Source organism: Lampetra planeri, chromosome 16 (genome assembly GCF_965212315.1).
Source record: "Lampetra planeri chromosome 16, kcLamPlan1.2.h2, whole genome shotgun sequence".
NCBI lineage: Eukaryota > Metazoa > Chordata > Hyperoartia > Petromyzontiformes > Petromyzontidae > Lampetra > Lampetra planeri.
Window position 1 is genome coordinate 4,925,849 of NC_136122.1, and position 26,094 is coordinate 4,951,942.

A 26,094-nucleotide genomic window follows, 5' to 3' on the forward strand; every position below is an offset into this window, starting at 1 on the left:
TTTAGTACCTGATGTGGTGTATTTAAAACATCAGCACTTGGGAAACAAAGGTGGCCAGGCACGTTGCTGACCACCTATCCTCTTGTGTGCTGTGCCGACCTTTATAGGGGCTGGCTAACAGCACTTGCCACAGCAGTGTATTAAAGGCTATAAGGGAGATATTTATATTTGTACAAGGGGATGTATGTATCAATCCACCAACAGATGATGGCCTTCCAATGCCATGTTAATCACAGGAGGTTTTTTTACTTCACCGTGCAAATCAGTACTGGTTTATAAAGGGGCCCCAATACCGATTCACATATACGTTGCTGCTAATGTTAGCCATGGCTGGGAATATAACTCGGGTGGCCGGTTCACAACACAGCCCGCGAAACACTCTACCCCATGTACATGTGGGTATACATAAGGGCTGTATGGGACAAACACTCCAGGGTCAGGTTAAGCCTATCTCGGGTACCCATTCCTGCAAGGGTAAGGCTGGTCGGACTTTGTGGCAATTTTTTTTAACCATCAACCACGTGGTAGGACGGACGTGGCGCTAGGCGCACGTGGATCGTGCCGAATTGCACTGCCTCAGGAGGCACACACACACACAATTCCCCAGCACGGTCAGGTGTCACAACCTCAGCATTGCCCTGGTTGTGACCTCTCCACCCACCGCCCAAGAGGAGCTGGGATGTCACTCCCCCCAGCGGTGGCAATGACCGCTAATGAATAGCAGCGACTCGTGGGACTGTCCTACAATTGGCCACGAAACAGTCACTGGGGGGAGGGGGGACAAACAAGCTGCCAGTAAGGCCACGTGAATTTCACCAGAGGGTCCTGATTTTTGAACCACAACATGGCCTCGGACACTCACAAAACGGACGGAGAAGATAATTGCAGCCGTGCGTCGAAGGTTGCCTTGGCCCCGATCACTCACACTTTACTGTTGGCTTGACTGCTTTCTCCAACAGTATGACCAGGCAAAAACAGGTAATTGTGGTCGTTCTGTGCATGTATGTGCATGTGTGTGCATATAGTGGAGCGGTTAGCGCACTGCGCTACGGACCTGGCGACCCAAGTTCGATTCCCACTCATGGCCAATACCAGTGACGATTATCTGAACCGGTCCTGGGCCTCAACTAGGTCATCTCAGCCTCAAAGGAGTACCTGGTGTGATGTGTAAACATCGCCACTGGGGAGACAATGTCGGTCGGGCGTATTGCTGGCCACCCACCCCCATATGTACCGTTCTAGCCTTCATAGGTGCCCCCTAACAGCATTTCCCTCAACAGTCTTTTAAGGTTTGTAACCATGTATTTAAAAACCGTTGTGTCCCTCCAACGCAAATTTTATTTTGATCGGCGAACTGTATATGTAAAATTATCTCGTGATGATAATTTGTTTTTTAAGTTATGGTTATAGTACTCGAGTGACGTAACTTTGGTGCTTGTTTCATCTTTGTACCCAAAAAATTGTATCCCAATTGTCCTATTGGTGTCATGCCACGAAGGGAAAAATGAACATTCTGATATCACACACAGCAGTGCAACCCCTTCATGTTTCCTCAACGCTTTGTGTGAGAGAATATCCCACGGAAACAAATATCACGGAACCACTTCCAGAGATCGCTTCAAGTCACCTCTGGTTTGCACAGCAGGAGGCAGCAACTTTCATACTTTCGATTTAAAGCTTTCGTGACTGGAGGGATTCATATTCTTGGTTCTTTCAGTAAAGTCACGTAGAAGGTAAATAACAAAATAATAAAAATAAAACATAATAAAATTCTCACGACGTTTCGGCCACAACACAAGCAGCCGTCCTCAGGTGAAGAAACAGAGCTGTTGGAAAGACAGCGTCCCAATGAACACTGCTAAGCTTGGCAGCGCATTATTAAGCTGGGTGGGAGTAGCAGAGCGCCTTGATAAAGGAGTTTACATATCAACAGAGGAATTTAGCATATTGACACTAAAGAACTGCAATTACCACTACTACCATACAACAAACCGATGTGAAAAAACTAAATATAAACTACATAAATGTAATCAATGTACTCAATATACTTTCCAATAAGCTGAGCTATTCACATTAAGTAACTGAGTATACACTACACTATATAATGACTACCACATAGTGAACCGATAAATAAACTAAAATAGAAACTATATAAGCAATATACTCAATATACTCTCCAATAAGCTGAGTTTACATATCAGCAGAGGAATTTAGCATATTGACGCTTTAATCACTCACGCATGCCTTTGGTGTGAATATACATCCCAGATCTCAACTTGTATGTTTTTTCATATAATGTCAATGCAACAATGTTTTCGCTCACTCTGTGATGGAGGGTACAACTGTTATATAAAAGCATTTTTCTTTTCTCACAAACAATCCTGCAAACTTTTGTCAAACAGCCCAGGGTGTGCACAGCCTCCCCGCACATCTACGAGAGATATTTCAATATCGTTTGTGTCATCTTCCTTTAATCAAACCGCCTGCTGTGCTCGCACGCTCGCTCTCTCTCGAGCACTGAATCTGTGCAGACATCACGACGTGGGTGCTGGGGGGGGGGGGGAAAGTCAATGTGGGGGAGCAGCTCCAGCGGGGGGGGGGGGGGGTACGAAATGCGACGAGGCCAACCTGGTTGTAGAGGGCGCAGACGTGGAGGGCCGTGTTTCCCGACGCGTTCTGCACCCTCGTGTCGGCCCCGTAGAACAGCAGATGCTCCAAGTGCTGCACGTTCCCATAGCGGCACGCCTGCAAGCGCACACGCACGCACACGGCGAGGTGATCCAAGTCTCAATTGCACAAGGCTGCTGATGCTACCGCATCCTGCATTGCATGTACGCGGGATTCGAGCAGTGAGTTCGCGTGGTATGTATGTATGTTGAACTTCTATCGCACGGTTGGCTACGAACGGCATGAAAGAAGTTCGTGTGTACGTATGTTTGTTGAACTTCTTTCGCACCGTACTTAGCCAACCATCCTAATTGGAGGTGTGAGGGAAGGACAACAAACTAAACACAAAATGCAGTTCTAAAGAAATGCTCCTTCAATCTCGAAGTTCAACATGCATATTGGCATGTTCACTCACTACTCGACCCCACGTATATGCAATCTTGACCACACCTTGTTGGAACACTCAACAGCTCCTCGCATGCAGTGTATAACATTTCCGTGTGGTTCCGTGGTTAAACGGCTCGACTCGAAATCGGAGGGTTGGGAGTTCGCCTCCTAGAAGGCGGTTGGCTCAGTCCATCGTCACGCTGGGATAAGCGGTATCACATCAGTGGCATTCAATGGTGGCTAACTTATGGCACTGACTTGCCAGGGGAAAATGGTATTTCCAACCACTGGCTCACGGCTGCCCAATAGGGATGCACAATGCCTCTTTTATGTTTGGAGATGAGAACACTTTTACGTTGGTTCTTTTTCATATTATATGAACAAAGTCACTGTTTGAACGATCAATTCAAGCAAAGTGTGCAAAAGTATTACACCACCGATTTGACACTGGTTTGTGTAGCTCTTTTATCTTCCACTTGAATTTACTCAATAACCCCTCCACCCCTCTCTTGCAAATATAGATGTGTATTTCATTGGGGCTCTTCGAGTGAAAGTGTATCGACTCTCAAACAAACAAAGGGGTAGAAATTATCTACGTTGGCATTCGTGAGCCAGTGATGGAAATTCAGCATTCCATGTGCCTTGAACCAGTGTCTAAATAATCAAACCACTATTGACCATCTTACAAAAGTGCTTCTTATTTCATAGACCCTCAACATTATAAACTGAGTCAACTTCTGACCAGGATTAAACCCCACAACATTGTAATGTTGAGTACTGTAGAATGCTCCAATGCCATATATTATTTAGATGATTTACCTGCTATACATTCCCCATTATGATAAGGCACTTCATTGAGCTATCATTTGTGGTCAGGTCACTTCTGAACAAGAAGCTAATAGCTCAATGGGCCATTCTTATTTTGCATGTATTTATTGTTAGTGATTAGGCTTACCTTTCCAATACTTTGCACTCCTTTGTGTGTTATATTGTTTGTTGTTGTAACTTTCTAACCCGGCCCGACTGGACAAATGCAAAGAGCTTTATAGCTCGTGCGATTCCTCCAGCATAAATACATATTCTGATTCTGACTACCGAGAAAAGCTTCACTGAGCCTCAAGACGTATGCAGGAGGAGTCCTGTAATGGGATTGTTGGTCCCACAATGGGATTTCTATAAGAGAGTGTTTGTTACATGTGTAATAAACGACTGGACCACGATGTCTGGCTCAGTGTCCTTTATTATTCGGTTCGTGCTGTACACCCACACGGCTGTCTTTACTCTGTAGCTTCTCCACGGTGCTGACTCCAATGTCGGCCCGACCCACAACAGCAGCTCCGCTGCTGTTTCTCTCACACAGCCCCCCTTGGCTGTACTCGCTGCTGCTCTTCTCCCTCCGCAGCTCTCACAGCTTCTTGCTCTCTCTCTCTCTCTCCGCAGCTCCTCCTGGCAGCCACACCGCTGCCTCTAACAAGCAGCCCCCTCTCTCTCTCTCTCCGCAGCTCCTCCTGGCAGCCACACCGCTGCCTCTAACACGCAGCCCTCCTGGCTGTCTCCTCCGCAGCTGCACACCACTCCGCAGCTTCCTCTTATCTTCGGGGTTGGCTCCCGATGGCCGTCGGCGCCCCCCCCTCTCCACACTTGCCCGCGTGGCCTCACTCTTTTCCGCTCACACCCCGACTGACTTCCCCTTCCGGTTTACCCGCTTAAAGCCCCGAACCTTCCCCCCACGTCACATGACTCCACCCCCCGTGACGTCACATCCGGAAGGTCGCTTACGCCCGCATTACACCACCCTCCCCCGTAGAAAAATCCCAGCCGACCTCGGCTGACCAATAACAAATCGTAATGCGGCGAACCGAGCTTCCCCCCCTAAAGGACACTAAGCATACAATGTAACAGCAAGAACAACAACAACAACGCAATTAACATCCACGAGCGTACAAAAAGCATGCAATAAATACAACTGTAAGAAGAAAATAACAAGACAACAACACTCAACGAAACGTAAGCGATTTGGAACGTGTGCGGGTCGCCGGCCCGTCCCGGACGGTCGGCGGCCCACTCGCAGAACGGGAACGCGATGAAAGTCGAGGAACGACAGGGGGTAATCCCCCTGTCGCAGCTGGAAGTCCACCGCCGTCCCGTGTCTCTAAAGAGTTAGTCTTGGGCTTGTCCTGTGACCGTGCCCGCAGCTGGGTCGGAAGGGCTGCAGGGCTCGAAGGTCCCGCAGACCTGGCAGGCGTCCTCCGAGCAGGGCCCCTCGTCCCCCGCAATGTCACGGCCGGCCTGTCTGGAACAGGTACGACAGGCGCTCTAGCGAGATCAATGGACGCAGGCAGGGGAGAGTCAGCAGCAACAGACCCCGGCAAGGCAATATTGGGGGATGACGCATCATGTAAGGGAGCAACATATGGTTTCAAGCGCGACGTATGCACAACCCAGCGACGAGACCCAATCTGGACGCGTGCTGTCTGTGGGTTGGGAACCGCAATGAGGCGTACGGGACCATGCCAGGGTTTGTGCAATTTCGGCGAGGTCCCCGGACGTACCTGTGGACAATGAAGCCAGGCTAGGTCCCCAACCTTCCAAGGGCACTCCCCCTCAGACCGTCGCGCATATCGCTCGTTCCGGGCCTGGGCTTTGGCCGTAGCCACGCGGGCATTCTCCCGCGCCTCCGTGACTCGGCGAACCGTGTCCTGGATGTATTCAGGAAGTGGTTTCCGAGGTCCCTTCACCCCAGTTCCCAATTGCACATCCACCGGCGGCACGTTTTCCCGACCATACATAAGATAAAACGGCGAATATCCTGTAGCCGCATGAGGCGTCATCCTGTACGCCGAAAGCACCCCGGGGATGTGCAGATCCCAATCTGATTGTTGTTCACTCACGGTATGGCAAAGCATGGCAGACAATGTCCTGTTCAGCCGTTCAACCATACCATCCGTCTGCGGATGGTATGGGGATGTCCGTACTTTCTTAGTCCCAAGGCCCGCGCACACTTCCGCCAATAATTTAGAAGAGAAATTCCTGCCCTGGTCCGTGAGGAGTCTCTCAGGCGCCCCCTTATCCATAATATACCCAAACAAAAAGGCGTCGGTAATGGCCGCGGCCGACTGATCGGGCAACGGCCAGGCCATCGGCCAACGGGAGAGGTACTCAACCCCTACCAGCAAATATTTATTACCCCTCGCCGATGGTGGAAAAGGTCCCAATATGTCCAGTGCCACCAATTCATTGACTCGAGACACCTGAATCGACTGGAGAGGCGGCACGTAAGGATGTTTCGGCGGCTTACGTTGTGCACACGCAGGGCACGCGCGCACGTGCCCTACGACATCTGTCGCCATGCCGTGCCAAAAATAATGACGTTGCAACGTCAACAAGGTCTTCTGCACCCCTAAATGTAAGAGAGTGTCACAATGGAGGGTTCTAATCAACTCGAACCGCAAGGACGTTGGTACCACCAGGCGCCAACGTTCCTGGAACCCCTCCCGCCACATAAGCAGACCATCTCGGAGAGCGGTTTGCGGCCCCACAGCCGTACTCGGACTCCCATTGTCCTTAGCAGACCGCTTCCGCAAGGACACCAATGACTCATCCATCATCTGTTCCCGGATCCAGACAGACCGCGGCAGATTCAAAACCCCGTCAGCCGGTCCCGGTTCCATCGGAGTGTCCGACTTCTCGACGGCCAGCGTGAGCGGCTGAGGGGGGTTTGGAATCGGCGAACACCTATGCGTCCCCGACTCACATTTACAAGGGCCGCGCCGCGGTAATCTGGAAAGTGCGTCAGCGTTCGCATGGCGCACACCCTTCCGATGTTGAATTTGGAAGGAAAATTCCTGTAGCGTGTCCAACCAACGTGCCAACTGTCCGGATGGCTGGTCAATTTTAAGGGCATATTGCAAGGCCGCATGATCCGTACGCACAATAAAAGAACGACCGTAGAGGTATGGTCGAAATTGCCGTAGGAAAAAAACAACCGCCAATAGTTCTCTGCGAGTGACACAGTAGCGGGTTTCCGCAGGAGACAAGACTCGGCTACCATACGCCACGACACGCTCTACACCCCCTTTAGACTGTGATAACACCGCCCCAATACCTGTGTCACTCGCGTCCGTATCAAGAATGAATGGGTGATCGAAATCGGGATAATCCAATGTTGGGGCCGTGGCCAATAGATCACGCAGACTCCGAAAGGCCGCTTCCTCCGGCTGTCCCCAAACAAACTTCCGTCCTTTACCCGTAAGGAGATGCAAAGGCCTCGCAATCGTCGCAAAACCCGGCACGAATCTTCGGTAATACGAGGCAAATCCCAAAAACCGCCGAACATCCCCCACGGTGGCCGGAGTCGGCCAATCCCGGACGCACGCCGTCTTTTCCGGATCCGTGGACACTCCCTCAGCGCTCACAATGTGCCCCAAATAGCGGACGGACCGTTGCAGTAGGTGACATTTCTTTGGTTTGAATTTCAATTTGGCAGAACGCATCCTCGTAAACACTGTCTCCAGCCGCGTCAAATGTTCATCGAATGTGCGGCTGAAGACAATGATATCGTCCAAATATATAAGACATGTCTCCCACTGCAACCCCGTCAAAACGAGCTCCATCAATCTTTGAAATGTAGCAGGGGCCGCATTCAATCCCATCGGGAGACAGTTGAATTGAAATAACCCCTGAGGCGTACGGAATGCGGTTTTCTCCCGTGAGGACTCGTCAAGGGGAAGCTGCCAAAATCCCGAAGAGAGGTCCAGTGTGGAAAAGAACTTAGCCCCCGACAATGCGTCGAGGGAGTCATCCATACGCGGCAGAGGGTACGCATCTGCCACCGATATCTTATTCAATTTGCGGAAATCAACACAAAATCGCAATTTGCCATCCTTCTTCTTAACCAAGACGACTGGAGCGCCCCATGGGCTGTTAGATGGCGATATAATGTCCGCAGCCAACATGTCTTCCACTGCCCCCCGTACGTGTTCTCGCTCCGCAGGACTCATCCGATGCGAATTTAATCGAATAGGGGCAGCATTGCCCGTCTCAATGTGATGGTAAAGCAAGGAAGTGCGGCCCAAATCCAAATCATCGGAGCTGAACACATCGGAATATGTCAACAACAATTTACGCAGCGCACCACGTTGCTCCATGGACAGGGAAGAATTTTCGTCACATAATTGAGCAACCCAACGATCATCCGAACTCCTTGGCTCGGAAACCCCAGCAACAACTCCCCGGCTATGTGGACAATCATGGGTCGCAAACGCCGTAGTGGCATGTGCCACAACCGTACCGGCCGGGACACGGACGTTTTCTCCCCCCGCATTAAGCACCTGTAAAAACGGTAATTGATCCGGCCGGACGATGGTCTGTGCCCCCACTAACGCCAACCCGGTTGTTATCGTGGCGGACGGTGACAACAAGACCCCTACTGCTCCTAGCCGATCAGGCAGGGGCTTCCGATACCGCAAGGGTATAAGCATCTGTGTACCAGGTGGGATGTCCACAGATGCGACGGACAGCGCCTGCACTTGTACGGCCGAAGCAGGTCGCCCCCAGGGCGACGGCAGAAACGAGATTTGACGGCCCCCCGGCAGTTCAATACAATTCTCATTGATTTTGATCAAAATGGGCATCTTAGCCAAAAAATCGGTGCCTAACAAACAAGGAACCGCCAAAGATCTCGATATCAACACAACACCCGAGGCCGACACATCCCCAATAGATATCTTAGCATCCACCTGACCCACGATGCCCATGCTACCCCCGTTCGCAGCGACGCACGACCCATAAACCGGACGCACAGCCCCCGACGGAATGCCCAACAGATGGAAAATGACATCCGATATAATAGTCGCAGACGCCCCCGAGTCGACCAAAATGCGCACGTCCACACCTTGTATGGACCCCGGTACAGTGGACGAACCCGTAGCGGCCGCGACAACTCTCCGTGCCAATTTGCGCCACTGCGTAACTGAATGACAAGGCCCCGTCGATGGCCTTTCTTTAACAACAACAATAGGATCGCGCAACACAGGTGGTGGGTGAGGTGGAAAGCCTTGCCGAGTGTCTGGTGCGTGCCGACATGCCTGTTTCGGAGGATCTTTAGCCGACTTGACCGGTGCCGAGGCCTCCTGCTGCGGCGGAGCCGGGAAGCGGGCCCAGCAGTCTCTGGCGTAGTGGCCCCTACGCCCGCAGCGGAAACATTCGGCCTCGTTGCGCCGAAGCGCAGGCCTCGCCTCCTGACGGCCCCGTTCTGGTAGCACCGCGCGCGGTCTCGGCCCGCCGCGTCCCGTCCATGGAGCGGAGGCGGCCGTCAGTTGTTGAGGGCCCCGGTCATCCGGAACATAGACGGCCTGCGCAGGGTTCCATCCCAGCGCATCCCCATCTTTGACGGGCCCCCCCGTCCACGCCGTCACTTGTTTCCAGCGACGGAGGTTGAATTGCGCATCGAGACACTTAGCAGCCATCCGGGAAGTTAGCTTCTCATGCCCACACACAGGCATGGGGATCCCTAGATCCCGAGACAGCTCCAACATTTTCCCTAATATGAGAGGCTCAAGCAGGTCCTGTGGCGTCTCAGGATAAGCTGCCATGGCCAGCTCCAGCACCGCACCCCTGAACGCCACGGGCGACTCCTCTGGTGCTCGTTGTCGTTGAGCGAATCGCCGATGCGCATCATCTGGTGGCTCATAAGCATCGGCCATTTCTTGAAAAACACCACATAAAGTTGCCTTCTTATCGGTCGCTATGGAACGGAAGAATCGGACAGATTCGTCGTCCAGGAGAGTCGGCAACACCTCCAAAGCCTCCGCATCGGTCCATCTTGCTGTGCGTACCGCCGCCAAGAAGCGGCAGGCGAACGCGCTCCAGTCCCCACCGACGGAAAATTCTTTAACCGTTGTAAGGTGGCGACTCCGACTCCTCTTCCCGCCGTCTTCCAATGGTGGTGGTTGTGATGGCAAATTCAAAATGGCGTCGGCCCGCGGCGTGGCCAAGATGGCGGTTTGGCGCCACGGAGCGCGCAAAATGGCGGCCTCTTGCCGCGTGGGCAATGGCGGCGGCAGGACAGGCAACGTGGCGGCCCGCGGAGCACCACTTGCATCATCCATCGTCCCTGGCGCGACGAGATGGCATAGATGCGCCAGGACGTCCTTAAGTGCCTCCAGTTGTACCGCCATCGCTTGCCATCGTTGATCCGCGTCTGATGATGTCGACGGACCCGCCACCGCGCCAACATCCTCCACTCCCGTTCCCGTGGTCGCCTCAGCCTGGCTCTCCTCCACCACCCCAACAGGATCCGTGGTTGGAGGGAGTTCGTCGTCGTCGGACGAAGAAGCCGATGCAGGCGCCGGATTAACTTTCTTCCTCACTTGTTTCGACATGCCGTTGCACTTCCGACACCAGTGTAATAAACGACTGGACCACGATGTCTGGCTCAGTGTCCTTTATTATTCGGTTCGTGCTGTACACCCACACGGCTGTCTTTACTCTGTAGCTTCTCCACGGTGCTGACTCCAATGTCGGCCCGACCCACAACAGCAGCTCCGCTGCTGTTTCTCTCACACAGCCCCCCTTGGCTGTACTCGCTGCTGCTCTTCTCCCTCCGCAGCTCTCACAGCTTCTTGCTCTCTCTCTCTCTCTCCGCAGCTCCGCCTGGCAGCCACACCGCTGCCTCTAACAAGCAGCCCCCTCTCTCTCTCTCTCCGCAGCTCCTCCTGGCAGCCACACCGCTGCCTCTAACACGCAGCCCTCCTGGCTGTCTCCTCCGCAGCTGCACACCACTCCGCAGCTTCCTCTTATCTTCGGGGTTGGCTCCCGATGGCCGTCGGCGCCCCCCCCTCTCCACACTTGCCCGCGTGGCCTCACTCTTTTCCGCTCACACCCCGACTGACTTCCCATTCCGGTTTACCCGCTTAAAGCCCCGAACCTTCCCCCCACGTCACATGACTCCACCCCCCGTGACGTCACATCCGGAAGGTCGCTTACGCCCGCATTACACATGGAAAGACAACTAGGGATACCTGGAGAAAATCTATGCAATGGTGAGATACCACTCAAATGCAGGTCCTCTACAGCTATATTCAATCCACTGCCATTTCCTGGCCATCTCACAGCCCAAGCCTACGACAGCTGATAATTCGCAGGTAGTCTCATATCCAAACACTAACCAGACTTAACCCGACTTAAGATTATGAGATCCGATGATATGGGGCGTGTTTGTGGTGGTTTGGCCATCGGCCGACCGCAACACCATATAATTAGTCAAAAATATACACAGTACACACATGATAATTGGTTTTTTACCCTTCTATCTGGCAACAAAACTGACACCTTTTTACAAGGAGTCATGTTTGCATAGACCGCAATACCTGCAGTCATAATACAAACAAAAGAACATAACTCTGATAATGTGCACTGTCCTTGAAGTTGATTGGTCCACACCCGAGACAGCTTTCCTTAGAGCCTAGTCTCACATGGGCTGGACCAGATGACGCCAAAAGGCGCACAACTCAAAGACAATGCACCATCAGAGTATGAGAGCTCGGGGCAAGCATCTACACTAAGGACAGTGCACATTATCAGAGTTATGTTCTTTTGTTTGTATTATGACTGCAGGTATTGCGGTCTATGCAAACATGACTCCTTGTAAAAAGGTGTCAGTTTTGTTGCCAGATAGAAGGGTAAAAAAACAATTATCATATATTTACTGGCAAATGAGGTTCCCATAGTGTAGATGCTTGCCCCGAGCTCTCATACTCTGATGGTGCATTGTCTTTGAGTTGTGCGCCTTTTGGCGTCATCTGGTCCAACCCATGTGAGACTAGGCTCTAAGGAAAGCTGTCTCGGGTGTGGACCAATCAACTTCAAGGACAGTGCACATTATCAGAGTTATGTTCTTTTGTTTGTATTATGACTGCAGGTATTGCGGTCTATGCAAACATGACTCCTTGTAAAAAGGTGTCAGTTTTGTTGTCAGATAGAAGGGTAAAAAACCAATTATCATATTTTTACTGGCAAATGAGGTTCCCATACAGTACACACAGTTTATGAAACCCATCACGTGGAAAACAAGACGTGTAACAAATAATCGCGGGCTACCTTCTGACAACATTGCAACGGCTTGCAATGAATTACCTCTGCACGTTCCCTGCTGAGTTACAGGGCTTTGAAGAGGAGCATGGGTGACGTGGAGAGTGACGGAGACCGTAAATCCCTCTCATCGTCTCCACCCACGTAAGCAAGCAGGGCCAGCCTCATACAGCAATGACCAAGAGCCACGGATTTAGGAATTCACAGCTCCCGTGGCCATTAAGGCACCGGTCGTGTATGCGCCGTGGTGACGCGCCAATGCCCCATAAAACCCCAGGGCTTTCATTGCCACACTCTGACGTTTGTTTTCTCAGCCAGATGAGAGCCCCGATGGATTATGAAGGTTTAAGTGAGGGTCATGTCAGTGCCATGGGTCTGTGTGAAGTCTCATTTGGTTCTATTGGCTTTTAAACTGCGATGCAGCACAGGTGTATGCCGTGTCGCACCGGGGCTGTTGGGGGACGCATTCCCTGAAATACAGCAACTTAAACAGTGGTGGGGGTTTGACGGACCGTACGGAGATGGAGCCATTGCGTGGGTAAGGCAAGCCACCTTCAGGTCAACAAGCGTGCACCTCCAATTAGCACGGTTGGCTACGCACGGTGTGAAAGAAGATCAACATACATACAGACATCAATGACTTGAAGGAGGCGAGCGCAGCAAGGAGGTTTGTGCAGAATTTTTGCGTCTTCTTTAAAAAGTGTGGAACACGAGTTTTCACAAATATGACCGTGTATTTGATGGAGTCATCACAAACATCCCAGACATCCATCCATTCATTCAATAAGCGTTGCCAACATCAGTTATCGTTGCGGCGTGGTGAAGAGTGATCCAGGAGCGTTGACCGTGCACGAGAAAACCTTCAATGAAAGAACGTGCATATCTGCATCCGATTCAGCCCTTCTTCTCTAACCGCAGCTGAAACGCGAGCAGATTGGTTATTGTTGCTCGCTGCCGGCAATCTGTGATGACACCAGCCCGAGTATCCCAGCTGCACAGCAACACACGGCAGCTGTCGTGAAAAATGAAGCCTTGTGGAAGAAAGCGCAGCCTACCATTGGCCTATTAATAGATCAGCGGCAGAGTCCAATACAGGATGTGGGTAAGGGTTAGACGTTAACATTTTTGGTCCGTCATCCTCATAAGATTTTCCGGTCATGGGGCGATAATGAAATGGCCAAGGTCGAAGTGATTTGCAGATTTGTATCTTTCTAACAAGAGGATAACAGAATCCAGTACAAAGAGGAGATGTGGGTAGGGGGTCAGGTTAGAGATTGGAGTATGGTGGATGAGTCATCAGTTGAAATTGTCCAGTAATTGGGCGAGAGAGAAATACATACGTTAAACGTGATCCTCAGAAACGTGTCTTTGACTGAAAAATGCTAATTTTTTTTAAAGCAGAAGTTGCGAAATATAAAATTTAAAAAATATATATATATACAAAGGGAGTTTGGAGGGTGAGCAGTGCAATGCATTAAGAGCTCATCAGTTACCCGAGTTTGATTTCCAGCCAAGGCTAATGTCAGTGATCAGTGTGCCCAGGATCCGTTGGTTGGGTTATCACTCAAACCTTCGATCACATTTCACGGATCAGCATGGTGAACTATGGTCAGCAACCTCCACGGCAGACACGGTATAATGACAACAACATTAACAATTATAATTTCGTCGTTTTGGTATTGGCGCCGTTCTTATCGTGCACGGCTGTCACGGAGGTGCTATGATCCACAGATTTTTCAGTTGCTCCACAGCAGGGGGCAATGTTGCTATGTGTAAATGCCATTTTAGTCATTTGCGTGTTAAAAACAATGTTAACTTCGCAAACTTGGGCCAAGACGCCGGCACAAAATGGCCCACTCATTTCAAATGATGCCAGGGGGGAATCTTTAATGTCCACTGTGAAGCAGAGTGTGCGTAGTATAGCACACCGTAGCATTAACCAGGGTGGCCGCTGGTGTCAAACCGAGAACCCACCGCAACAACAAGGGGCGGACGAGATAACCGCCTCATGGGCAAAGCTGCAAACTTTCTGTCAAACAGCCGGGGGTGTGCACAGCCTCCGCGCCTCATCTTCGAGAGACATTCATGTCAGCAGCAGATTGAGAAGGAGATTATGATTCGTGGTCTCGTTACCAGGCTGCTGAGACCCACGCCTCTTTCTCTCTCTCGCTCTCTTTTTTAATATGTTGCTGCTTCTTTTACACCGTTTCACCTGATGCGAACAGTTTCACATACACACGCAAAGTTCGTTTGTGGAGTTAATTCAAATAGAAGAAGAAAGGATGGCTCAATGTAGACGTTGTTGACTGTCAAAGCTCGTGCTGTCAGCGAGTAACTATAAAGGCCAGCTCGGCTCATGAAACATTCAAGGCAACCGTTCTCTCCCCACGACTGATGTTGACACACTGGCACCAGACATTCATTTTGTGCTGAGTTGACGTAGAGGAGATCCAGGCTAGGTTCTGATACTGCTTGCCTTTGAAGTTGTGCATCATAACCGAAAATGTAAAGGAGGTTAATTGGGGCTATCGCGTGCAAGTGCACTAATACACCACACACTCACAAAGATCCCCCGTATAGACTGTCGGTGCAAGTGCTGTTAGCGAGCACCTGTGAAGCCCGGCACAACTCACGAAGGGGTGGCTGGGCAGCACCATGCCCGGCCGCCTTTGTCTCCCAGGTGGTGATGTTTACACTTTGCACCAAGGAATTAATTTGAGGCCGAGTCGACCTAGAGAAGGCACAAGACTGGTTGAGATAATCATAACCGGTGTTGGCTGTTAGCTGCAATCGAACTGGGCTTTGCCGGGTTCGTAGAGCAGTGCGCACTCACTGCTACACTTTCACTCCCCCCCCCCTTTCATACATCCACACATACATACACTATACACTACAAAGGTTAGAAGCGTTGCCTAATTTGTGCAATGTTATAAAACACGGGTTCCTCGAGGCTCAATGGGCGCACACAATTCGACCCTGATGAAGCCATCTGCTCAGTATCGTGCCCTCAAATTATTCACGAATCACCAACAACACAAGCGTGATGTCGCATCACTTCGTACAATCAGCGTGCTTGCTGCTCTGCACCGCGACTAGGACGTCTCTTAATGGAACACGTCGGCTTTTCGCGACCAATATCATCCATAATACAGGTTTCTATCGAAATTGAAAGAAGTCAAAATAATTATAACCGTTCGGATATCGACACACTGAGTGCTGTTTGGGAGCGATTAATCAAATAATACATTAAATGAATGCCTATACACGTCACCGCACGTCAATGGGGATTACCTATGAGCAGACGAAAACATGTATTGGTATTTTAGTGCACACAAAGTACAGGAGGTACAATAACAATATGCATGCATACTGTGCATGCATAATGTACGTTGATTACAATATGAAAAAGTCAACCGGCAATGGATACCCTTTGAAATTTATATTCATTCATTAATCCCCCCCCCCCCCTTCGCACGTGAAGGGCTCACAAGTGACGTCATCACATCTACCCCTCTATTTAAGGAACGAAACAGGAGGATTTCTCCACAAATCTGCCTGTCGCCTGATGAAGATAGTTGGAATTACTGGCGAAACGTCTTACTCAGATTGTAAATGTTGTGGCTTTGCTCTCCAACACACCGGTGTGCTGTACTAGTCACGAATTGGTGTTTTGTTCACGTGACAAACCCTTTACTAATTGGCTGTGTCGGATGGTGGCGGGTTTAACGACACATTAATATATTTACACAATCTAACCCAAAAAAACCTATATGACGGACGTCCCTGAATGTTCACTCGCGCAACGAGCGCGGATGACAAATATGCGGGACAGTGGGGGGGGGGGGGTGCCCACGTCGTTCCAGACGCACGATCTATTCGCTCGCTCTGGGAGAGGGGAAGGTGTGCACCAAATCAAACGTGGGGGGGGGGGGGGGGGGGTGGCGTGGCCATTACTTGCAATGCAGTGATTTGGAAGCCGGGTTTGGTGGACCACACAGAGATGGAAGTCACGATGCACGTGACGCACTTTTTTCTGCAGGCCAACGAGATGCATGTAAGAGGCAGTGATAATGATCATGACGATGGCGATGATTTGTTGTTAATAATAGTAACGACATTGATAACGCGCCAGATTTTGCGGACAAGCCAACAACTCGGAGGCGCGGAGCCAAGCTCAGGGCTGCTCGAAAGCCTGACCCAGACACAGATAGAGAGGCCTTTAGATGTTTCTTGAAAGTAGTCAAGAGTGTTGATGCAGTGCCCTCCTTCTTAACAGGCCACTTTATACGCGATGAACGACATTACATCGCCGCACATTTAAAACGGCACGGTCCCAGTGGCAGATGTTCCATATGCGGGCACAAGGTGACTCAAAACCTTGCCTGCATATGGGCATTAGCCTCCCAGTAGTAGAGGGCGATGATGACTGCCTTTGGGATCCCAATTGAGGAAAATTTAGTAATCAAGTAATTAAGTAGATTGCTACTCAGCTGTTTTGCATGGTGAGTGTTAACCTCTCTCTCTCTCTCATGTGTGTGTGAGTTTTGTCCGGATGCTCAAATTTATTTCAAAAAAGTAAAATTCAAATCAAAGAGCAATTTGCCAAATATCTCACAGACAACCCAAATCGAAAAAATAAAAAAGCCTAGGGGCTCGTTAAAATATTACTGGGTCAGAATTAATTGTTAATACGAATCAATGATTCAGATGTTCTACAATAGCACTTGTGCAGCAATCATACATATTTAAAAAAAGCCCATCCAGTGTCAGGTTGGCTCGTGAGGATGAAGCCTTTGTCTCAGCACTCAGCCGACACTATTAGAGATATACCGCGTGAGAACCGGAGCCACCCCTAAGAGGAAACGAATTTGGCTCCGGTTCTCACGCGGTATAGTTTTGCAGTCTCAACAATTGGTAGATGCATTTCAATTGGCTGTGCATCTCTAAGAAGATACACAATACAAAATGCGGTACAGATTACATTAATCTATGCACGTTGAGTAGGATTTGACTACAAGTGATTAATAAAGGAGGTCAATGTATAATAATATGCTGCAATAAAGAAAGGAAAAACTTTAGTATATATGGATTATGTAACTATTTTCGACTGTGTGTTTCATTGTGTTGTCATAGAACACTAGGAACGTAAAGGACAACGTGTTGACTTATGTCCGTACGGTGCTCGCTGAGTTGCATTGATTTTTGGTTGCTGAGCGAATACATTACATGGTCGCACTCATTACACACAAAGTGCTTACCACAAATGAACGACAACACGTTGCTGATCTCGTCAAGGAGCATAAGCCATCACGCAAACCATCACGGTCATCCTCGCAGAAGCTTTTGGCTAACCATCGAACAAAGACGGTCACCAAATTGCGCGCTTTCAGTTGCGTGTCTGCAACTTTTTGGAACACTCTTCCTTCCGCTATCAGGAAGCCACTGGAGTTGAGCACTTTTAAACCTAAATAGAAAACTCTTTTCTTTCGAACTGCTTTTTGTCTTGAGTTTGTTGTCCTTTCCCTGCATCTCCGATTAGCACGGTTGGCTACGTACGGTGCGAAAGAAGTTCAACATACATGCTAAGAGTAAGCGGGGAGTGGGCATGACATGTCGCCAGAAGAGATGATGGCCGATGGTGAAGAATAACGATGGACTGGCAGCGAAGGAATGCGGTGCATCCAGGAGTATGCCTACCGTGGAGATGGAGCAATGAAATCCCTCTGGTGTGCAGGTACTTGCTACATGGCAGGCCCACGAGAGGCGTGAGCCAAATTGAGTCCACTGACTCCCTCTCTACGGGGTTGCCCAAAAGTCAGGACACGTAGGGTTATTACATTTACTGTCACACTGGCATTAAAACATGCTTAATTCGTTTATTCTTGAAGTTAATATATTATCTATTTTCATTATTAATATCTATGTTTTTTTAATTTTCAGATGACATTTCAAAATGGAAGGATACTTGACTGAATTGAGACGAACAATAATTGATGAATCTTCAAAAATTACACATGCAATCTTAAAAAAAGTCCTATATGCATTTCGAAAGAGAATTCATGCATGCATGGTAATGGCAGTCAGTTGCAACATCGATTTTAAATTAAGTAAATAAATATACGTGATTTGTTAAAATAAATATAATAACCCGATGTGTCCTGACATTTGGGCCACCCGGTAAAAAGGGAGCAGTTGAACACTCCAGCAGTCAGCTTCGGTGGATGAGTGGCGAGAGAGCACAGTGACACTGGCAAAGCGTCACCTGACAAGGCAATGTGGGGGCTACCATTACTGACAACCGTTAATCAGCGTTGCTCGTCGCAATAGGTGCGCCGGCAGGAAGGTTAATGGTGAAGGCAGGCCTGCAGAGACGGGAGACGAAGCGCAGCTGGAAAATCCCCCAACCCCCACCCCCCGCGCACACACACACACGAATGTACAACACGACATCCAGAAGCCGCCGATTCCTCGTGATTAATTACGGGGGGAGGCTTGATCAAGACACTGTTTTGAACGCGCGCGAGGAATGTGCACAGACTGTTCGAAAAAATGTAGTTTTGCAAAAACTCTCACGCGTCTCATTGCAACGCTGTTGCCTCGGTTAATGTTCAAGTTAAAGTGCCTTCCCATGCAAATGGTGATGTGCTCAAGTCTACTGTTGACCCTGAACTTTGAGTGATCAATATTCTATATCACAACGGCAGGGACCCAGTTTCTCCATGAGATAATAATTTCTAACCTCGCACAAAGTGGCACTTGATTCATAATACACTTTTGGGTCAGAATGCGCAAGTAAAATTCATGATGTACAGTCTCCGTCATCCAGCGAAAGCCATTTTAAAACGTTTCCACGTGAACAAACATGTGCACGGATGTTCCGCTGGTAATTAAAAAGTTATTTTTTTAGCAGGTAAGGCCCACTAACCGAAAGAGCTTATTTTCAGAAGCAGCCTGGCCACAAATGAGCTCAACGGAGTGGCTTATCACGTGAAACGCATGTTTAGAAATGTGGAGGGAAAAACTGGATCCAGAAAAAAATCCACACAACCACGGGGAGAACATGCAAACTCCAAATATGCAGGTGTCAGGGTCGAGATTGAACTCACGTCCTCCTTCATACAAGGCGAGGCACGTGCCCCCCCAATGATCTGATCGAAATCCTTCATTTCGATCGGATCATTGGGGTTTATTAGTAATAAATCGGCATTTTGCAACACCCACTGTCACTGTGTAGCATATTATTACATGCCAGGGACTCTATGAGATGATAGGACAATAGTCTGCGTCCATAATTGGCAATAAGTAACGGCAAAGCAGTTATAAGTGACTCAGAATTGTGTGAAGTTGCTTGTACAGTACACGAGTTCCCTGAAGGCATTCACCTTCAGCGAGCGCGATGCCGATCACACACGATTCGAATTCGACCCTCGATCGATGGCTGCGCCATTGCCACACACGTGTCGAATAAAAAGCAAGGGACAAGTCATTACTTACTAACAACTGCTATAATTTTTCGTTGCTGGAGGGGTTGCCCCCCCTACCTGAAAATCCTGGCTCCGCCATTGTGTACGACAGATATTTCGCTCACTCGATCCGACCCAATAGTCAATTACGAACCGTAGTATCGGTCGCGAATGCCTACGCATTAAAGTGGCACCGTTGTTATTGACCACTGGGGGTACGAGAGGCAGCGTTGACAAGATTTAAATTTTGATTTAAAGCTTTCGTGACTGCAGGGATTCATATTCTTGGTTCTTTCGGTAAAGTCACGTAGATATTTACGTGACTTTACCGAAAGAACCAAGAATAAGAGTAACATCGTCGAACGGGCAATAATAGAGCAATTACCTGTGTCTTTTGGTGCCATGTTAGACCAAAATTAAATTCACGCATACATACACAGAAACTGTGCGGATAAGTTTTGATCATCTCAGTGTTTTATTTTTTCAACATTAATATGGCTCTCAAATTTGAATATCATTGTAAAGTATCGGAATGCACTTTGAATGCGCTTTGCATTTCACTCAAGATTTTAATTCACGAGTGTCAATTTTTAATATTGCTGCACCAGCGTTCATTAAAATATATCCTCAGGTAAATTAACTTGGAAATAATGTCTAGCTGTATTACAATCTCTAAAACAGATTTTATACAGCCTGTCCATATACGCGCATGTCTAGATATATAGGTACTCGCTAACAGCACTTATCCCTCTAGATTTTAAGTTTTCGCGACTACAGGGATCCATACTCTTTGACTTTACCGAAAGAACCAAAAAGTATAGCACTTATCCCAACAGTCAGATAAGATTATGTGGGGGAGATTTGTCTTCATATATAAATCATCAGGAGCAGCTGTCTGTCTACTGCTGGATGAAGGCTTCCCCACACTGCCATCTTCCCACGTGATATTGTGATGCCACAATTTGAACTGAAGACGTTGCTCAATCTCTAACTGATGTCCTCTGCATAGTTCCATACCGTATACACATCATGCAGAAGGGATCACATCACACCAAGATTCTTGTCGCCTCCACTGGCTTCGCTCTCAACCCTGCATCGACCACAAATTCACTACCATAATTTTCAGACTGTAGCACTCTCCAACTTCTCAAATCTGACGTTCTCCCTGCTCTCATTCTGGGACCTGCGGCTCTAAAATAATACCATTTCTCTCTGCGCGTGCCTTGGTGATGGGATATCATCCCTCCTTGACCGAAGCAGATGTCCCCTTGCAGCTCACATATTATCCACCCGGATGGCATACATTAATGAACATTGCCACATGTAAACTTAGATTGTCATCAGCCACGATTAATCAACTGCTTGGATAAAGGCCTCTTCAAGCCGCTGCAACCTCTCATGGTTCTACGACGTAACAATCCAGCTGATTCATTGATCCATCTTTTACGTAGACAACCTCTCCGCAATGTTCCTTACAACTTCATCACTATTCTTGACCATCGGCCATCATCACATGTCCTGCCCACGCCCACTCACGTTCGTTAACAGTTTGAATTGTCTACTTGACCTCTAATCCACGCGTTCATATTTTTCTCTCTCTCAACGTAAACACAGACGCTGCATGCAAATGTGTATCTGGCTGGTTGGCACCATGGCACAAAGTTGTAATTGCAATCTTAAGGTCATGAGTTAAATTCCTAGTTGGAGGTCAGCTTAGACTATTATCATTCTTCCGTGGTCAATAAAAAAAAGAGTACTATTTTGTGGGCAGTCAATAGTGGCTGTGCTGTGAGTGGGCCATGGAATACAAAGGTGGAATTCCCACCATTGTCTTAGGGTGACTAACGTGTGTCCGCACTTCCCATGCCCACTTGATCGAGTAGAGCGACACTTTGACTGTTGTTTTCAATGATAGGCTTTCTGTAGTTTAAAGTTAGATTATTCGGTGGCATCTCTTCATGCTTCATTAGTCAAAATAGTATTGCAGTAGCAGGTGCAGTAAGCAGTAATAGATGCAGTGTCGTCAGTAATAAGGTGTCCCTCTTGAAATCCTGCCAATTGCACTTTTCAAAATTAAAACACGTCGTTAATGAAAACACATTCACTGCTGAATAACCCACACGTACGAGCGTAACAAAGGCTTGCATGGTGAACGTGCTGAAGTTTTGCTGAAGCCTGAATGTGGGCTTGATAGCCCTTTAATGACTACTTAGGCCCATCAAGGGGCTGATTGCGCGCAAATGTTAAGGTGACATTTCAGGTCCAATGCGCAAGCATTCTCCTCCTTCTCCTCATCATCCAGCCCTCGGAAATCCTCGCCTGTTACAGCGGCAGCCAAAGTGTTTTATTTTATTACTATTTAAATTAAAGGGGTTAAGAGTGTGATGATGACACCAGACTGGGGAGCTGCTTGCAATTTGCATTCGAGGATGGGGAGCTGCGTGGGCGAGATTCACGTTGGCCAGATCTCGTCCCTGCGGTGAATACGGAGAGCCCGAGCCAGGCAGGTGGGGGGGGGGGGTTCATTAACTCATCCAATGTCGCTTGGGATCCTCAGGACAAACATTAACATTTGCACTTCGTCCAGAGAATGAAAGTAATAAGAGGGAAGAATATACTTATGACTCGCAGTTACCGTTATTTACTTCCACTTTTATTTATTTTCTCTTCCGCGGCAGATGACGAAAGATTTAAAAAAAGATTCCACATCCACTGATGCTCCTGACTGGATATTAAAACTTGATCTGCCCTTGTAAAAAAAAAATACTCAACATATTCGTCTACAAAAACGTGGCCTTAAAAGGAAAATTCAACAAAGGACGACGTTTTGGTCAATGGTCCTTCTTGGTGGATAAGAGTTGGGGCAACTGCACTTTACACTACGGGGCCTGATAAGAATCACATTTCAAAACTTTTCAAAACATTCCGATGACGTTTTTTTATTGATATATGAATGCTAGTTACCTATTAGTAGCTATTGAGTTACAAATCCTTCAGGAATCAAGAAGTAGTTCAATATAAAGTCGTTTCAATTAACAGTAAAATAATAGGATGCTGCTGCCACATTGCTTTATGGGAAGATTAAAAAAAATTCCACCAGACAGACGAATAAAATTTGCCCCCGGTGTTTAAAGTCTGATTCTTATTTGTTCGATTTGCATTTTTTTACTGAGGCACACAAAAAAAAGTTAGCATGATGCTGATTGAGTAAAAAATAAATATTCCTGAGAGCCGTACAACTTATTTTGAATTCCACATCAATACAAAACGATTGTGTATAATCGTAGCTACAGAGATCTATGGGAGACAAATCACTCGGCTCACCAATGATTTGGAATTAATATTTGTAAGTGTTTATCAGAGCATTTTAAGCGATTCCCGACTCTCGGCTGACCCTACCCTTTGAGTAAAAGCAATCAACCACTGGGCTATAATTTTGGGGGCCTTAATTGGATCACTTTGGTTTTCAGACTTTTCTCATCATAAGCATAGACTTGAATTCATTTGTGGTAAAACATTTTTTTTATAATTGCAGCCCTTCTAGTCGCAATTGTCTATATATGTGTGAGTATTTAATATAACAGTCCTTTCTCAATCTACTATTGGAAGAAGCCTCCCCCATGCCATGTAAGCCAATGGGGTTGTATGACTATACCTCACCATGATGGTCAGCAAAGGTCGTTGAAGGGGGTTACTCATAACCGGTACAGATATCACTCGTCACTGACGTCAGCCATAGCTGGGAATCAAACTCCCCGGGTTCATGTTGCCCTGCCCTCACCATTTCTCCACCACTACATTAGGTACATTAGATATGGATGTTAACGTTGTATGGTGCTCCACGAAACCACGCGTAGCTGTCCTAAATCATTTACCGAAACATCAAATTCCCCCCCCCCCCCCCCCACACACACACGGGAGTATCTTCCTGCTATCATCACATTCCATTATATTTTTATAAATTGCCCCCTTTGTATATATTTTTTTGCTTCAATGTACCGGCATTAAAAGCTGAACGAGCCTTTGCTGAGCGTGTCGAAAATGCCTTAATTGGCGAGTAGGTGGGCTGAGTGGGCGGTCTGCCGTGAGCTGCAGACGATCCTGATAATGTCAAAATTTCCATGGAATGTCCTATGCGCATATATCTGCCCCCCCCCCCTCTGTTATCTATTGGGAAATCTTCACCGTTTATCTTACAATTCCTGCTGCCCTTATGCAGTATTGGTTACATTTACATACAAGGGTATCAACGTCCTTTATTTATCCCACTGCAAATCCATTGAGGTGCACATTACGTCTCGTTATGCACCTTGCATCTGAGTTAAAAGAAAAGTCTAAAGTGGCTTTTCCCAACCAGGCTCATCTTCTCTTTACAGTCCCGAGGTGGTACCAGATGATGATTCACCATTTCTACGGTCAGGTTGAGTTAATCTAAAGTGAACCCATCTTGACTTCTCACAAGGGAATATTTGTGTTTATTGAGTCCACAACCCAACTGGCATGTGACCTCACCAGAAGCTTTAGGCGACCAACGATGCTGCTTGCCAGACTTTTCACCCACATGCCTCATCCTGACCCATTCACCCAAGACTCCAATTCCTCCGCTGGCTCCCAATCCAGACCCAGATCAAATTCGACATCACACTCACCCCTCTTCACGATCCTACGGGGACGCTCCCCCTGGCTATCTCTCACTTCAATCGATTTCGAACACCACCCCCTCCCCACCGCACAACACAAAATCTGCTTCGGCAAACCGAGACCTCGCGTTGACAACGATAATAAAATACATGATATTTATAAAGCGCCTTCTGCAAGGTAACTCAAAAGTGGCGTGCATCTAAAAAAAAAGAATAACCCAAATAAATCGTAGCCCAATGGGAGGAATAGCTAAACAAGTAATCGGAGCTAATTGGGAGAACTCAAAGGAAGAGAGAATCTCCCTTTGCCTTGCCTTCCCATTAAACCAAAAGAATCCATGCTCCCAGTCCGTCATTGTCTCTATGTCCGTGGGGTATCCAGCACACCTCTCTCTCACTTTCACCTGCGCCGTGAGCACAGGGCCTCGGGGCTATATTTGTCTGCAGAATTTCTGTACCCCCCTTTCCCTTTTCCATCGCTCGCGCTCTGTAGTACCGGGGCTCTTGTTTCAAAATGAATAAATGCACGTAAAAAAAAAACCATAGAGAATCGAAGCTTCTCGAGGCAGGGTTGAACCCCACACCGCCGCCATCGGCCCGCCGAATCGTGAACAGCGCCTGGCAAAGGCGCTCCACAGACAGGGCGCAACACGGCAAAAGCCGCCCCCCATTCAACCCCTCGATTAGTGGAAGGTCGCTCATTCTCCGGAGTCTGCAACCTTGAACTCCCCAGCAATCCGAGCTGTCGACTCTTTGCCATGACCGACTGCTTCTTTCTTTAAAATAAATTAGACCATTGTGTGTGCGTACAGCAGCTTGAGATGCATGCATTGTGAAATGCTATTTAATTTGTACTATTGTGTTTTATCATTACGCTAGCTTTTTTGCCCGTCCAAGGACGGGTGTATATTGCAGTAAATCTGAAATATTCAATAGCAAAATTGTTCAGCTCATGTGGAGTGACGTCACCCGCTAATGGTTATTGGGGAGGGGTGCGGCATGTGGAGTGACGTCACCCGCTCATGATTATTAATGGGAGGAGGGGTGCGGCATGTGGAGTGCGCGACCTTCTTGTGCGTTAGTGTAAATTTCCACGCGAGTATGAATATTAATGAAGGGGGGGGGGCTCTTTTGCAGTGACGTCACGCACGGATGTAGCACTGTGCTGTGTAGATTTATTTTTTACTGTCACTTTCTGTAAAGAAACGTCATCTTTGAAGCAACTTTGCTTAATAAATTATTTAATTCAGCTCGACTTCCTCGGCGTTAGTGTAAAAATCCACTCACTCATGAATATTAATGAGGGGGGTGGGCTTCATGTGGTGTGACGTTTTGCGGGGGGGGGGGGTGGGCATCATTTGGAGTGACGTCACGCGCGGGACGGACAGATATTTCTGGGTGATTATTACCATTACATGCCTAATAATTACATCACTGTGCGAGCCTTAATAACGTGCTCACTAGTAGCTATTTTCCCCAGTGGCCTGTAGAGCTAAATGTGTAAATACGTATTGTCTTTAAGCATTAAGCTCATTGTTATTATATCTGTGTGCAGATATACTGTAAGTACTGTATGTACCTTTCAAAAAGCGTTCATGATAAGAACATCCTTTCTGTACGGAGTTTGCACGACATCAATACTGGAGGAGAATTTGTGTAGTTGCCCTCATGGTCTGGAACTCCCTTGACTGTGTTTTTTTTGGAGTACCGTGCCAAGTGTTTTGCGGTAGGCGGCGATGATTGCAATAGATATTTGAACTAAGTAATTTGATTAAACAAAAATAATGTAATTTACTTAACCAGATAAATCAGGGAGTCGTATACATGTTGCAAAGGTGTCCTGTATT

At 48.1% G+C, this 26,094-nt stretch overlaps 1 protein-coding gene across 3 annotated transcripts in view; it reads right to left on the reverse strand.

Annotated features, from left to right (window-relative positions):
* LOC144722949 (SH3 and multiple ankyrin repeat domains protein 2-like) overlaps positions 1-26,094 on the reverse strand; it is a 679,767-nt gene that overhangs the window by 360,995 nt on the left and 292,678 nt on the right. For all 3 annotated transcript variants that reach the window (XM_078601389.1, XM_078601386.1, XM_078601388.1), the window contains exon 8: positions 2,629-2,745. In XM_078601389.1, the coding sequence (XP_078457515.1) occupies positions 2,629-2,745 (117 nt within the window). The remainder of the gene's footprint in view (positions 1-2,628; positions 2,746-26,094) is intronic.